This window comes from Symsagittifera roscoffensis, chromosome 4 (assembly GCF_963678635.1).
Source record: "Symsagittifera roscoffensis chromosome 4, txSymRosc1.1, whole genome shotgun sequence".
Taxonomy (NCBI): Eukaryota; Metazoa; Xenacoelomorpha; order Acoela; family Convolutidae; genus Symsagittifera; species Symsagittifera roscoffensis.
In genome coordinates this window covers 11,619,594-11,635,405 of record NC_087065.1, presented here as the reverse complement: position 1 = coordinate 11,635,405, position 15,812 = coordinate 11,619,594, and the positions used below count along the sequence as shown (strand labels likewise).

The window sequence follows — 15,812 nt, the reverse complement described above, 5'->3', positions numbered from 1 at the left end:
GTACTTTTTTGTCAAAGTTCGATACATCGGTGATCTTTGTATAGGAAGCTGTTATTTTGTTTTCCGTTATATTTTAGGGCATAAAGTTTGAAATTGAGTTCAAAAAAAATTTCAATGTACGCGTAGTCGGTACAAAAAAACAACGCTTGCACTCTCTAGAGTTTGAGCCGTAATTTTACTCCAATTTCAAAAAATTTTTAAGGTTCCCGAGCACTACCTTAAAGTCGTCGGCTCAATTTCCATTATTTAAAATACAGATGTGAATTTCCAACTTTAGCTATTTGGCTATTGTCTAAAATTCTTCCGGAAAAAGGGTGGGGCATCAAGAATGCCTTGTTGATTTCCATCTTCTGATATTATGATAGAGCTTCCGTAAAAAAATAACTAGGTTTTGTACGCTCAAGGGTTGTATTTTTACAGTTTTTGGCGATTTGAAAAAGTATGATTCAGCCTTGTTTTTCTATTTAGAGAGTTAAAGGCAATCTTAAAGTCTACTTTCAAAAGAACAATGCGTTATGGATTATCGTTGCGCCCAATTCAATTTCGAAACGAGTGTGCAGCTATTTCTGCTACTCTCTCATTGCCGCAGGTTTGGAGAGAAAAACGTCGCTCTTGGATGACCTTGCTTCTAGCCCAATTAGATACGATACGTCTGAGCGTGTTGCCTATAGTATTGGTCTTAAACCCTCGTCTATCTTTATGAGGGCGATAATATTTCATAAGCTTTCACTAATGTAATTGAGGGCAAATTCACTTTGATTAGTTTAGTTTTTGTAGCTAGAATTTCAATAGTAGTTTACTATCCTACATGGCGCAGCCAGCAATTTTGAACAATGAGGATCGATCAAAAAATTAATGAGATCCGTTTTCCTGGCAAGAGCTAACTCCTATCCCACTTCTTAAACCTGACAATTAGATTGGCCAGTTCTTTGTAGCCACCACGATTAAAAAATTACTGTGACCGAAACCAATTTTTTGAAGAGCCAGCTGAGGTTTCCAACGAGCCTTCTGCAGGGGCAAAAAATTGGTGAATCAGAATCTACCACACACGCAGATGAGTGGGTCAAAAGTGATCAAACAGAAGTTCGAAAATCAACTAACAAAACACAAAACTGCGTAAAAGGGACCAAAATTGAACCCAATACTTTTTACTTAAAAGCAGATCAGAGGGTGGTGAATTCTAGACTATTCTTTTCATTTGTCACAGAGGGGAAGAAGGGCTCTCTTCAAAATTTTTCCCACGGATACCTAGCACCCTATCTTGTAAAGACGTTTACAATCAATGTACAAGTCTTTTTAAAAAGATTCAATTTTATCGTAGAACATTTGCACCTCCACAAATTAGCCAAAATTGACCCCTAAGACTTCAAAGCATTTTTTTCTACGACTTTGGGAACAAGTAGCGCAATGCGTTTGGTCAATCACCCAGGAAAATCCAATCGAATGAGGTTTATTCATCCGAAAAAGCGATTCAAGTATATACAACCTGAATTATGAACCCGCCCAGGTGTAACTCTCGAGGAAAAACTGAAATAATCATTCTTCCAAAAAAGGGGTATGCCACTGCTTCGACCCTTGAAAGACAAATGGCTCAAACTTCTTCTTCCTAGCAAAGCTTGTTTTCATCTCAAAATTTCTTTGAAATCAAGCAGGAGCCGACCATGTCATTTCGGAGAAACAACAAATTGCAGAAACTTAAGCCTTTGGTGACTGGAAAAAAACAAAGATTCCAAACCATGCTATTTTTGTGGAAATATTTTATCAAACAATCATCGCCAATTATGTTCCGCCATAAAAAATTGCGATTTGTGCGGGGGAAAAGGCTATTTTGCAAAAAACTGTGGTTCAAGATAAAAAACATAGACAAAATTGATGAAAACTCAGAAGATACGACCGAAGAAAAGTTCATTTTTGTCTGTTTGGACAGCAAAAGTGAATTCTGAGTATTAAACGTTTTAAGTTTTGAAGAGAAAAACCACCACGGGCAGATAGTTCAACCGTCAAGGAGGTCGTCAACGGCCTTATCTATCAAAAGACCAGAAGTTATCAAAACGAAATCTAGGAAAATCAAATCATTCCAAGCTACAATCAGAGTAACTGTCTTTCGTCAAAGTACCATTGACAAAAGCAGCTCAGCCTAATTATTTATAATAGCAAATCCGACATTCTGTCAAACTCTGGGGAAAATATACTTTTACTATCAACAGAAGATCGTCCAGTCGACACAATGTTGTCGTTTATAATAGAGAACCGATCAAATTGAACGTTACCTTAATTGCCAACATATCATCCTTAGGTTGAAATGGGGGAAAACCGAGCTACAGAAAACTGGACAAGATGTCTACTAGGCCTCGACCAACAAGCTCCAGTAGGTATGCGCACTAATTAACCATACGTTCAAGAACGCTTTCAACCGGTTATAAAAATTTAATTTAAGCAATTTCAGAAAAAAATCAACACTGAAAGGAGTATTACTCTTGAAAATTTAGCAATTTTTCAACATACTTGTAAGGTCTAAGAACCATCGGTTTCACTCGGGCTATTATATCTATACAAGAAGAGATATTCACCAGAAAGTCGGGCTCGAAGTTTCAAAACTGCATAAAAGAAGGACACAGTAAAGTTAAACAAACGTACAAGCGATCATTTTGTCGCTCCAGTAGTCATAACAGCTAAGAAAATTGCTGGTTCAAACGTTCATGGAACACAAAACCGATAAATGCCCATTGATATTTAAAATGAACTATCAGATACCTAAAATTTTAGAACAACTAGTTATTGCTGTCCAAAAATCAATTTCGACCGACAAGGGTCAATCTGGCTTACCTTTTCGGATCTTGAATTTTCTTTTAGCCGGTTTTAATTTACTTCATGACCATTGCAATTTCAATAAAATGATTTGGGAAATCACAGATATTTTTGCTTTAAAAAGGATTTTACGGCCTCAACGACATATCGAAATATTTCCAAAAGACTATGAAAAAAACTTTGTAGAATAGAACTGGCTTAATATGCTTATTGGAAAATAATATAATATTTTAGAAGGGTCTGTTTTGGCACACAATCGCAGAGTTGAAGATGTATTACAGAAATTAGACGAAGATGGTTTCAATTTAAAATTGTCAAGTGCTAATTCTCAGTGAGAAACACAGCTGGCTAGTTTTTGAAATCAACGAACACGGGTATATAGCAAAGCAATGAAAGGCTGAAGCAGTATTAGACCTGAAACCTCCACAATCCCTTTAACAATTCAGATCTTATATGGGCGACTTACATCGCCTTCAAAAAGTCCTGCCCGCTGTATATAATTTTACAGACAAACTCAGACCATCCTTCAAACCGGGCAAAAAAGATCTCTGGGAATATGACCAGCACATGACCTGCATGTATCGAAATCGAAAGCCCTAAACTATCTCTGAAATAACGGAAATGTACCACTACGACCCGAAAAACAATGGGGCGTAAATTGTGACGCTATCCATATCGGGCTAGGCGCCGCACTGAAGCAAGGGCCTCCGGATAATTCATGGGTCCCATTTTCGTTCGCATCAAGAATACACTACGCTCTAGAGAAAAAATTACAATGCAAATGAATTCAAGCTCACAGCGATCGTCTGGTCTGGCAAAAATTTCTGAAATTTTCTACTAGGTAATATATTCAAAGTTTTAACCGCCCACCAAGCAATCTTATTGGCTTTGAAAACAAACTGAGGAAATAAATTTTACCAACCTCGGTTAACAAGCTGCGTGGACCCACTTTTACTTTTTGACTTCAAAGACAATCATATCGCAGGCTCTAAGCTACATATTGTCGGTTTAATTTCACGTCATCTTTCATCAGAATCCCCTGAACCTTCTTAAATTCTTGAGCAATTTATTTTTGTCATACCCCACACTAACAAGCCATTCCCCAGCCCAAATCGGTCTCAGTTGTAAGCCAATCGAATTCATTTATCACCACTGTCATGAAATCGCAAGAGAGCACAAGAAAGGAGGACAAAAGCTCACACCAATCATAATCAAGTTGCAATTCACACCAATATCCGCAAAAAGCCATGAACAAGACGACATTAGGCTTAGCCAAATAATTGTGAGCAGTTTTAACTCCAACTATCCACAAGAGTGTGCAAAACTAATGGACAATTAATTAAGCCAATTAGAATTGAACAATTTCTCTGGCCTAATTCTGCAAGAGCATTGTATGACAAAATTTAAAACAGTCTAATCCCTTAGGCCCGAGTAATTTTTTTCTCGCTCTACCGCATGAGGGCCACATTTATATTTTTATTTACTCCGACCAATCAGATAAAGTTATGAAAATTTGGACTCATCAGTATGCAAAACGAATTTTCCATACTAATTACTGGTTGAACCAGATCACAATCAATAACCTTATCTCTAACTCACCATTTTCAACCCAAAACTCCTAGTAAACAGTACATTTTTCAACTTCGACAACCAAAATTTACGAACTCCAGAAAACATGTCAGCCCACATTTCGACCACCGTTGACAAATTCGATCGTTTGCTAAACAAAGTGGCACACTTTTCCAGGTCCATCATGGGTCGATCTAGACTCAGACTAAGAATATCGATCTCACACAGACCTAGAAGACAGACATCAAGGTAAAAAAAATTGTCCCGAAGAACAATTATGCCACCGCCCTCGCAAAATTCAGATTCAAAAAAAGTGTACAAATAGTTCAAGTGAACAAGGTAAGGAAGCAGCAAAAATGAGTAGTTTGCAAACGATAAAAATTATCTCCCCAGGTTTTCTGGCATATTACACGCGTAGGTTCTAGCAGAGCTGGTCGCAGAGGACCCAACCCTCAGACCCAGAAAGAATGCATTCAAAGCTTCGACTACGATGGTTTCTGTCGCATCGACCCTTACATCCGCATACTCTAGAAGTCAAAGGGCGTAATCGATGGATATGTCGTCATCGATGACAGGGTAACTAAACCTCAGTGTCTCGTCTCCAAAAAGCATTACTCTCAAGACTTCACCGCTCACATCCAGGACAAGAAGCTATAATATACGGCCCAAAACTCATCTCTAAATTGTATTCATTTGCAGCGAATAGAAACCTATTGGAGATCTAATGTTTAGATCTAACAAGTTGTAACCTAAAGCGCCAGTTTGACGAAACCTTCAAAGCAATGGGTACATTTATTTCAGCAAAATTACTCCGTCTCCTAAATGCCGCTTCGGTAATGGTTTCAAAAATAATTTAGTAAGAGAATTTCGTAAAGAAAAGGGAAGAAATCACTTTTTCTGTCCGATAGGTTATCAACGCGGTCGCACTTCAATAGAAAGAACAATTCAAACAATCAAAAGAGAACTGGGAACAACCAATCAGAAAGAGTTGGTCTAAATATTCAAGATGCTATAAAAATCTATCATTCACGATATCCGTTATTTAGAAAAAACCAGTAAGCCATTTTTCCCACGCACTTAATTTTGGTACAAAACCAAAAAATTAAGTGGTTCGTTGTGCTGAAAAAAATAAAGCGAAAGCTGATTTAGATCAAATAAACCTAGCGAGAGATGTCCTGACAGCGGAAGAAAGACGTGAAGCGTGTGACGGCAGACCCAGAATCAAGATTATCCACAAACGACAATCAAGAGCAGACGTATCCGCGCACTTTATAGGAAACTCAGATTCGGTCAATATTATCCCACATTACCAAGCTCTCGAAAACTCGCAAAATCGGGCACTGAGTGGTTGACCTACGAAACGTCCCCGTCATACGAGGAGGACGCAAAAGTTTTAAAGACACTTTTCGATCGTAACCAGGTGTCAGCAGCATCGTTGTTTAACAACCTCACAACCGGAACTCTGAGGTTCAGATTGTGCACCCTCATGCCATCTTCGCCGATATCAAAAGGTAACACTGAACAATTATTAGTTTCGAATTTTACCAAGTCGAAGTTTTCCGGAGAGGATTGGACAAAAAATTGGGAAAATAGTTATTCAAGCTATTTAGTGAAAAGATTACTAAAGTCTTAAACAACACATATATAACAAATAGAGTCAAAGTTTTTACAAAGATCCATTTTTCTATAAGGTTAAAGTCTAATTATTATAGGTTTTCAGACGCAGTTTGTTAACTCCACCGCCAAAGACCGCATTTCGGGACCTCGGCCAGCAAAAAAAAAATGACCAAGAAACAACAGGACACCTCAACTTCGACACCATCGAGGAATGATAACCGACTCGCTAATCTGGCACCCAAATGGAAATTTTTAGCAGAAGCAAAAGTCACAACTCTCCCCACGTGTCTGCAATCTTCATCAAAATTCTGAGCCATAGCCGCAAAACAAGCGAGAAGAGTGGAAACTCAAACTCAAGGGCTGTCAAGCATTCCGGCCCCAATCGCCGACCGCACCAGATTGTCGTCAAAACGACTTTTACCCATCAACTGGACTCTGATAAGCCAACCTCAAATACCGAATGGATAAAAATCAGACATTCAACAAGCTTTTCCCGGCAGATAAAATGATTCCAGCGAAACAGATCAATGCAAACAAGGTCCTAAAAATTTTTTCACTAAATCCCCTCTAAAAGTGCACATCATCCCTGACCCATCAGAACTAGTACCAGTATCTTCGGGAGATGATTTAATCATTGGACCTAACAAGAAACCTCAAGAGTTCCCTGTATCCTTCTCAAATCCAACAACATCACCTGATTCAAGCCCATTGAAATTGCCTCCAGACCAAGGCGACAACGTGTCAATATCTTCCAGATTGTCCGGTCGTAACAAAAAGCAGATGCAATTTTGCGGCAGCTCGGTTAGACTAAAGGAAGGGGAGCAGTGGTGAAGTGGTTACGTCTCCGCCTCTCAATCGAAAGGTCGGATGTTCGAGGCCCACCATGATCCGTGCTCGTTGCTTGAGGGTGAGGCAACATTACCCAGCCCAGAAAAATAACCAAAAAAAATTGCATGTAGTTCTTAAGCAGGGGCACAACAGCGGTTCGCCGTGATGAGCTGTACAGCTCGTATGTTGGTCCTATCCCTCGTGGATAAAATGATCTTAAAAGGAAGTTTCTGAAGCAAACATATCGGGAATCAGTGACTCTATACCAGTATCGCCGGTAGAACTAAATACAACACCTTCACCGAGAAGAAACATCAAATTTTAAAAACTCCAAAAAAAACTTAAATTTCATAAACTTACTTAATTATTGTTTTTATATTCTTTAAATCTCGTAATTTGCAATTGCCTAAGGGGGAATTGTGACGGCTGCGTAGCCTTACAGTGTGCTGGTCTACGCCTTTTCATTAGAGGTTAAGAGAAAGTCTTTCGTGTTGTCAAGGTCGGGACAGGTATTCTGAGATTGACAGACTGCTAAACCTTGCTTAATTGTGTGAACCTATCTAGAGACAACCTGTGAAAAATACAGTTGCATTCCATCTTCGATTTATAAATTAAGCATACCAATTCGTAACCAATCTGAACTTCTTCCTGAATTCAATTTCATCAATTTAGTTTTGGTTAGGGGCAATTTCAATAGTACGTAGTTCATAATCCCACAACAGTCTGAGAAGTTGTGCCGTACTGGGCTCAGAGTTACAATCGAACAATTATATCAACGAGAGTTTTTATTTTAAAGCAAATGGGCTTCAATGTTGCTATTATGGTCATTTTATGATAATTAAGTCAGGCCAGTTTTCCAATTTTCTCTTAACGCGTAATTAAGGCGGCTGATTAATTATCAAAATTGATCCCACATTAACGAAAAAAAAAAACCAATTAATCAAAATTGAAGTTGATTCGAATAGTGCATTGAAAGAATACTGCTTTAATGGACTCAATATTTATCTGCATGTACTTGACCTTGTTCATATGCAACTTGTACGATCAACATTTTAATTTGTTTTTGGAAACGTATTTTTGCATCCAGTAGCTACTTCAGACACAATTGCCGTCAGTCGCTGCGATGATTGTCTCAACCCGAATAGAGCAGTTCTGACTATTTGAATGGGATTGAAAACTTTCATGATATAGCCGTGACAAGACAACCAGTCATGTTTGTTATCTGATTAATGTGAAAGTGCAAACAAGTTGATAACAAGTTTTTAATCATAAGTAGAATTTTAATGTGTTATACAAGCTGACACTGCACAAACTTCATACTGCATTCGAACTAATATTTGCGTTATTGTTTTAGTTTTTGTTACCTTTCTTCTCTTTTAGTTGAACTTATTTAATAAATCTTCAGATTTGCTCCAGTCAGTAATCAAAATTTACCGGTCAAAATGTTCGCCGAGCTCTTTCAATCATTTTCTCAATTTGAGTCTATGTGAGCCTATTTTTTGCAGCTTAATTTTTTGCAATTTAATTCAATAATACTTATACTCGTCGGGCTTCTTGAAAACTGATATCATTTCATAGTTTTTGAAATTTTTGAAATTATTTTTTTTTTGAAATTATATTATCCTAAATTTTTGAAATTATTTCGACTACAATAAAAAAAATCGATATTGTTCTTGTTTTCTAGAAATTTGTTGGTTGTTTTTGTTTCATTTTGTCTGAAAAATTGTCTTGCAATGCAGCATTAACTTATAATTCAGAAATTGAGGACGTTTTCCAATAAATTTGTTATACTTTTTAACAGATTTATGTGACAACGGTTCAAGTTTCTTTATAAATTTTGACCTTGAGACAGCGAAAGGGCGGTGAACATGCAACCAAATTTTCAAAATTGTATTTCACTAGTCAAAAGAGCAATGCGAAACGATTTCGCTTCTTTAGCGACGTCCATTTTTTGAGTAGCTACAAGCCCACAACTTCGAAACATTTTTCATGCAACAACGATCTATCATGCAATTTTCCTGATCAACTGAAACATCACAAAAACGTCAAAAACATGCATACGCGAAACTTCAAAAGATCAATTTGATATAACTCAGCTTTAAAGTCAGAAATGTATTGGAAGTGTATGATTTTATCCGATAATTTTATTTAAAATTATAAAATCTATAGCTCATTGTCATAAAGACATCGTCATCATCAGTAACAACGTTATCTTTAGCAGGTCTTGAGAAGCAATGAGTGTACCATAAAAAGGCCTTTACTTCCGTTACTTCATACAAGATGAACAAATGTAGACAAATATGGCTGTTTTTCCTATTGTTCATAGCTATGACCCTAGATGCCATGCATTTCTCAATGGCAGCTCCCTTTTTCCCGACAAACGCCAAGGCTAAGGGCGTGTCACATGCCCTTATTGGTTTTATAAACGCCTGTGACGCGGTATCCTTCGGTTTAGCTGCTCTGCTAGTCACAATAATGCCAACTCATAATTACATGAAAAGCCTTTACTGCAGTGGGTTGGCAGTTTTTGCAGTATGTTTTTGTCTTTTCGGCCTGATGGGACTTCGATCAGAGGGCGATTGGATTTATGTTTCAGTTCTCGCGGTCAATAATGCCATTCTCGGAGCAGTTTCAGGAGTAGTGTTCGTTGTCGTCGTTCCGCTCGTGTCAGGAATTATCCCGAACAGCTTTACAACCGTAGTTTCGATTATTCAAGCATCACTTGGACTTGGATTTGCTTTGGGTATGTAAATGGAAACTATCACGCCGAACTAACATTGAAACAAAAATATCCGCTCAAAACCGAATTTAATGTCACTGTAAAGGCCTGCTAAAAAGCCAAGTAATTTTTTATACTAATTTGTGGTGCAAGAATTCTTGTATCATGACGGTTATTAGGCCAGGAGTTTTGTCTTTTACATAGGTCCTGCACTCGGAAGTCTTCTATATGAGCTCGGAGGATTCGCTCTACCCTTTCTCTTCATTGGAATCTCAATGGGAATTGTGGCTGTTTTCTCTATAATAAGCCTTCAGTCAATACGAGATGCTACCACAGATCCCGTTGAGGGTGGCGAACAAAGTCTCGAAACAAGCCCAGAGCCAGATGACATGAACGATGTGTCGACATCTCCGGTGAGATTTACTTGTCTATTTCAAATCGATCGCGCCCTATGACATTTTCAAAGCTATCATTTTTGTCAATCAGAAACACGTTATATTTGTTTCTTTACCAGCGGCAGCATGGACAAGCGCTTTCAGTCGTGTTTAAAAAAATCAGTGTCGAGAAAAAACGGTTTGAATTTTTTTGTTTTTGGTCTAATTTCGAGCTAATTAGTAAAATAGTTAGTAAATGCAATAGCTTATTTGAGCTTAATTCAAGCCGTGAAAACTTAGTTTTACTCAAGTAAAGATAGTTTTTGGAGTTTTTAAGCGCAATTTTGGGAAACAAAAATTTAAACATTCAAAAAAAACTTCCGCAAAAAAAAACTTTGAACAAATTTTGGAAATTTTTTCAATTTTTGTTTTTCGTTTTTCTATCGTATTTGATTTTTTGACAAAAGATTATCTTTCAAATAATTAATTTAAATTAACACCAATTTTAAGTTTCTCAGTGTGGGTTCAAATGATGAATGATTAGATCGCTCAGCAAACTGATTGCTTAGAAGTGCAAAAAATCTGGTCTTCACTTATTTACCGTTTTTTAGCATCAATTTCGGAATTGATGATTTACTTCCATTTAAAAAGTCTCAATCAAATAACATGTTTGGCAGTTGTCAAACAATAGAAAAAAATGTGAAAAAAATATAACATACGCTCTTCAAATAATTTTTGAGGTTGATGTTTGACCTGAAAAGAAACTATGAATTTATTTATTAAAAAAATTTTCCTAGCCAAAATGACTTTTTTCAATTATATGTCATTTGCCTAACAGAAAAGCGGCTAAAACTTTGATAAAAACGGCCTTTGAAATTTGTTTTGACATAATTTTTATCGACGCGGAACTCTTAGATTTGCAAATTTCAAAGGGGATTCCCGTAAACTAATTAGTTTGCAGTGAAAAATTTTCCGAGTGAGGCCTGCACTCAATAGCTCGTTCCGATGGACGTTTTTCTGGAATAAAATCTTTTGTTCAAGTTTTGAAACAAAAAAAAATAGTTAAGTGAAATCAATTGTTGAGATTTTGATGGATTTCAGAACCTTCGAGATATCATTTAAGTCGATTTAAATCAATTAAATAGGCAAAAAAATCGACTTTTTTCTTCCGTAAAAATCCATTTAAACCAATTTTAATTCAAATTAAGTAACTAAATTGGCTACCATAAATCGATTTTTCTACAGTGTATTATCTTTCAAATGATCGATTTAAACCGAAAACTGATTGCTTAAATAGACTAAATGCTTAAGTAAACTGATTACTTAAATTTTATATAAAGTTTGGTTTTTATTTATTTACTGTTTTTTAGCAAACGGTAAAAAACGGTGTCTGTTTCAGTATTGATGATTTCGGAATTGACAGTTTTTTCCATTCAAAAAGTCTTAATCAAACAAAACAATGATAGCCGGTTGCTATCAAGATAATGTAAGATAAGAACTTCGAAAATGATAAAGAAATTTTCAATAATTCATCATCATCATTAATGGTTTTCCAGCCTCTTCTTGCATACGAAGGTGAATTTACTGCCAATGTTTTCAGCTAAAAATGACTGAATTAAAGTACAAAAACTAAAGAATTAAAAATAATAACTGCTGAATTATTGTTGAAATTATAGCCTAAGTAAACTGGAATATCCTCTAAAAAAGTCTGAGGACCGACAATTATAGAACAATTTTTTAAATTAAACGTTTAAATTAAAACAGGACTGCATATTTAATGGCGAAGCCCTAAATGTTCCGATGGCCTTTTAATTTTTGCCTTATTTTGCAATACGAAAGATAGTTTGTTTGATTCATTTTTGTCAAGATTTTGATTAGTTTTAGACCCTTCCCATTTTTAAGTCGATTTTAATCAAATTTTAAGACAAAAAAAAAGATTTTATTTACCGTTAAATCCATTAATAACCAGACTAAATTAGTTTGGATATTAAGATTGGTTACAGTAAATCAACTTTTTTATTCAGTTTCTTTTTCTTAAAAATTTCTATTCGAATCGATTTTAATCTAAAATTTATCAGTGTGGGTTCGAATTTTTCAATTTTCTTCTGAGCTAGATTATATTGCTGCCTACACATCAACCGCTCGAAATATATTGCACGCTAATTATCACAAACAGAATCTGAAACTTTTCAAAATACATTCACAGATCCATAATCGCTATAAAATTAAGCTGTGGGTATCAATACTTCACAGTTGGTTTGCAAAAAACACTCATGTTCAAAAAAGAAGAGTAAAAAATTTGAAACTTCTCGAGTGAAAAATGAAAAAAAAAAACACATCAAGGTCAAATAATCCGTCACCTTCTATGAAATCACGGAGTATATATACAATAAAGTACCTCCATAATCATAATAAATTGTTTTCAAACGATATATAATTACAGCGTAATTTAATAAAAATGACTTACAAATACAAATTGAAATCGTTAGGGAGAGTACCATGAAGCCAGCACGGCGCGTTTTCAGGTGTCTCATTAAGCGGAAAACTGAAAAAAAAAAGAGTTAACTCCTTAGATTAAATGCAGTGGACCGTTCTACCGGTAAAAATTTAAAGCGTAAACCTCTTTATTCGCACCTTTAACCCCTTCTCATAAAAAATTAAATTTATGTTTTGTTTTCTCGGGCAATCTTTCCTACCCGTAACCTAAAAACCAACAGAAACAAATTCTTCAAAATCAGCAAAAAAATGTCTCAAAGCATGCGCAATATAATCGTATTTCCTAGAATATGATCATACAAAAAATTATGATTAAAATTATTCAATTGAAACCGAGAAGCCCCTTTCAAGAAATTGACCCAGGTGGGAAAAAATTTACAATAATATTAAACTTTTTTCAAATTAAGCTGTAATCGACCCTCTGTTGAGTTTATTTATAATTATAGCTGAATTTTGATTTGAATTTCTCTTTGAAAATATCACGTTTAACTCTTGTTCAGTATTGGGATATCTCAATGAATCAACTTGGCACTCTTTTCGAATGATTTTCCCGGTTAATTTCAGAATTTCGTACGCAAAAAATTTTCTTAAGGTTTATATTTTTTTATGCAAAAATTTCAGTGATTAAATCCATCCTGCGCGTATAACAATTATTCTACTTAGCCTTCTGATTTTCATTTCCAGTTCTAAAAGTTTAGTTTTGTCGGTGTTTGCATTAACTGAGACTCCATATTGGATGCTTGGTTTCACACAAGTTTTATACGCAAATATTAATTGCTGTCCTGTTAGAAACTTTCTCAATTGGGGATAACACTCCACAGAATTGCAACACTTTATTTTTAACTGATCAATATGCTGATGAAATTCAATTTACTGTCGAGCTGAAATTCAAAATATTTAAAACATGCTACATTCTACCTAGCGACGCTTTCTAAATTTTCTCTCATTGTCTTTTCTCGCGCAATTGTCGTTTGTTCTTTGTGAACAGAGATTGCCAGTGACACTGTCGCAATGCATATGAAACTTTTTGCAACGTCTTAATATGACAATTGATGCTATTATCATATAAAAATTTTTGAAAATTATTTTAATAGTCATTTCAGCAGATTGGAGATACAAATTGCATATCTTTTATCTGGTTTCTACGCAACCTCAACTTCTGGAAAATCTCCCTGTGTATCATAAATGCCTTCTCTCTCTTTGGATTCAGAGATACATTTATGGCCCTTTTCATGCAAACTGAGATGGGCATATCAAATGACAGCACGATCGCTCATATTTTTCTAGCTGCTGCTGGCGGATGGATATTTTCGGTGCTTCTCGTCGGGTTCCTGTGTAAACATAACTTAGGAGGTGAGTATTTACAAACTTATTCGGGTATGTCACTTCTTTAATTTTCAATCATGCGAAGCTCATGAAGCCCGAGAAAATCGATGAAAATTTACTCCTTGTATTGTCATTAAAAGAGATCAAAAAAAGGATACTAAGTCAAACTAATCTAAAAGAGTTTCGATTTCATTTTAAATTTATTTTGGTTCGTTGTTTACAGGTACTGTTTTCTTTGTGACGCTTGCTTCACCTCCTTTCGTGGTGTTTCTGATTGTCTTGAGCTCGTACTTTGAGCAACTGCAAAACGTGTGGTGGGCGGGTGTGCTCCTATTGCTGATTAACTTTATCCAGGCAGGCGTTGCTGCACCTGGGCTTTTAGTACTGAAAAGAAATGCAATCAATGATATGGGAACAGAGCGCCAATCTAATTTGAATGAAGTGAATAACAGCCGTATCGAGCTGTTAGCCAGTGGAATGTTCCAAGTGATGCGATCAATCGGACGGGCAGTTGGAATGTTCATTTTTGGAGGTAATTTTGTTCTCTACTTCGTAGATAATTTGCAAATTTTTGGAATCATTATGCACGGTTTTGATTGGTTTATCAGTAATTCGAATTCATACTTATAAAATTTCATTTTATCGACCGGTAAGATAAAAAATATTTGGCAAAAGTAATGCCAAATAGTTAGCCTTATTTTTGGTTGGCGTAGGGATTGAATAAAATTATAAATGAAAGGGGCTAAGCTCTTCCTACTTCCAAATCCACATTCGCCTCTAAGCTGGAATTTTATGGACATTATCGCTCTTGTATTTGTAATAAGATATTTTCATCTCAGATTAATGTTTTAAATGACTTGATCGATACTGATGAATCATTGGAAAATCTCGAATTTTTTTGAATTATTCAAAGGAAGTTTGTATAAACCTGTATGCATTATTAGGTAAATTATTCTATTATTCACCAAATTGAAAAGTTTCGGAGAGTAACGGTCGTTATGCTGCTGAAATGTATGTTTTAACGGAACAAAATCCGTCATCCAGAACTAAATAATATAATACTTCGATTATTTTTGTATAATAAACAAAAGAATTCTGCGAAACGAGTGCAAGTTTTATCGTAGTCCGTATTGAAAATTGGCAACCATAAATTTTTGCGAACAGATTCTTTCTTTTTTTTCTGTCTTTCTTTCTCTGAAAATAATTTGTTTTGTGAGTATATGTAATGTTTAAATGTTTCAGGATTTGTGGTAGATCTGGTTGATGAAAAAAGAGCAGTTCTGGTTTATCTGACAACATCACTGCTATTATCAATTATAAACATTGCATTTTTTGTCACAAAACCTAAAATTTGGAAATCAAACTGACATTTATAATATTTCGCGATGCCGTTCATAATGTTTAGCGGTGCCGTTCAGATTATCAGTAAAATCACTTATGTCGTTGAGGTGGATTAAAAAATCAATTTGTTAGCAAAGTTTTGTATAAGTACGCTTTTGTACATTGAAATATGTCAATATGTAATTGAAAAGTTGTAGAATGACGCTGTTGTTTCTTATATATCGACACGAGAAGATCATCTTTTAAAATCATGAATCTAGACCCTGAAAGTTCCGACTGCTTTTAATGTGTCTCGGACAGTTTTAAGAAAAGAAAATTTTTAATAAACTATACGTTATGGACCACCAATATCAAATATTGCTTAAGGACTTGACTGTTAAACTAGAGTGCTCAAGTGTCAACTAAGACTGTTAAATAAAAATACCGAGGGTTCAACAAGATTGCTTAAATGAGGGCGTCACCTTGAAATTCCGACGGACATTTAATGTGTATGGTGAGGAGTTCGATATGACGAAATTGCTAAAATTTTCAAAAAAAAATCAACGTTTTCAGAAAAAAAGATTTGCTTTTCGAAAATCATACTTCCTTTAAAGGATATAAAATTCATAGTTCGAATTATTTCGCATGGAGAAACCAATTCAGAGAATGAATACTTTGCATCAATTCAACTTGAAACAATTTCTGGGCCAATACCGTTCCAACAGATGTTTATCTGATCGTCCGATCATGATGGT

General features: G+C 35.5%; 3 protein-coding genes across 10 annotated transcripts in view; all 3 read left to right on the top strand.

Annotated features, from left to right (window-relative positions):
* LOC134845160 (mucin-19-like) overlaps positions 1 to 15,812 on the top strand; it is a 581,930-nt gene that overhangs the window by 319,835 nt on the left and 246,283 nt on the right. The gene's annotated exons all lie outside the window — the stretch shown is intronic.
* LOC134845161 (ubiquitin-like-conjugating enzyme ATG3) overlaps positions 1 to 15,812 on the top strand; it is a 426,844-nt gene that overhangs the window by 319,826 nt on the left and 91,206 nt on the right. The window lies entirely within an intron of this gene.
* On the top strand, positions 8,114 to 15,262 carry LOC134843840 (MFS-type transporter SLC18B1-like). Of its 8 annotated transcripts, none has more exons than XM_063860140.1 (6): positions 8,114 to 8,237; positions 9,044 to 9,565; positions 9,746 to 9,954; positions 13,506 to 13,788; positions 13,961 to 14,269; positions 14,980 to 15,262. In XM_063860140.1, exons 2-6 carry the CDS (start codon positions 9,103 to 9,105, stop codon positions 15,102 to 15,104), a joined length of 1,389 nt encoding a protein of 462 aa, XP_063716210.1. In that variant the 5' UTR covers positions 8,114 to 8,237; positions 9,044 to 9,102; the 3' UTR covers positions 15,105 to 15,262. The 8 variants fall into 8 exon arrangements, with proteins under 8 accessions (XP_063716210.1, XP_063716211.1, XP_063716208.1 ...); XM_063860141.1 differs by having other exon boundaries at positions 9,041 to 9,565; XM_063860138.1 differs by having other exon boundaries at positions 8,114 to 8,266; positions 8,761 to 9,565.

Bases quoted from the DNA above. Each gene is read 5' to 3' on its own strand.
- LOC134843840 (XM_063860140.1), top strand. From the start codon at position 9,103: ATGAACAAATGTAGACAAATATGGCTGTTTTTCCTATTGTTCATAGCT. The intron at 9,566-9,745 runs GTATGTAAATGG...TCTTTTACATAG, and splicing joins TGGACTTGGATTTGCTTTGG to GTCCTGCACTCGGAAGTCTT. The intron at 13,789-13,960 runs GTATGTCACTTC...CGTTGTTTACAG, and splicing joins GTATTTACAAACTTATTCGG to GTACTGTTTTCTTTGTGACG.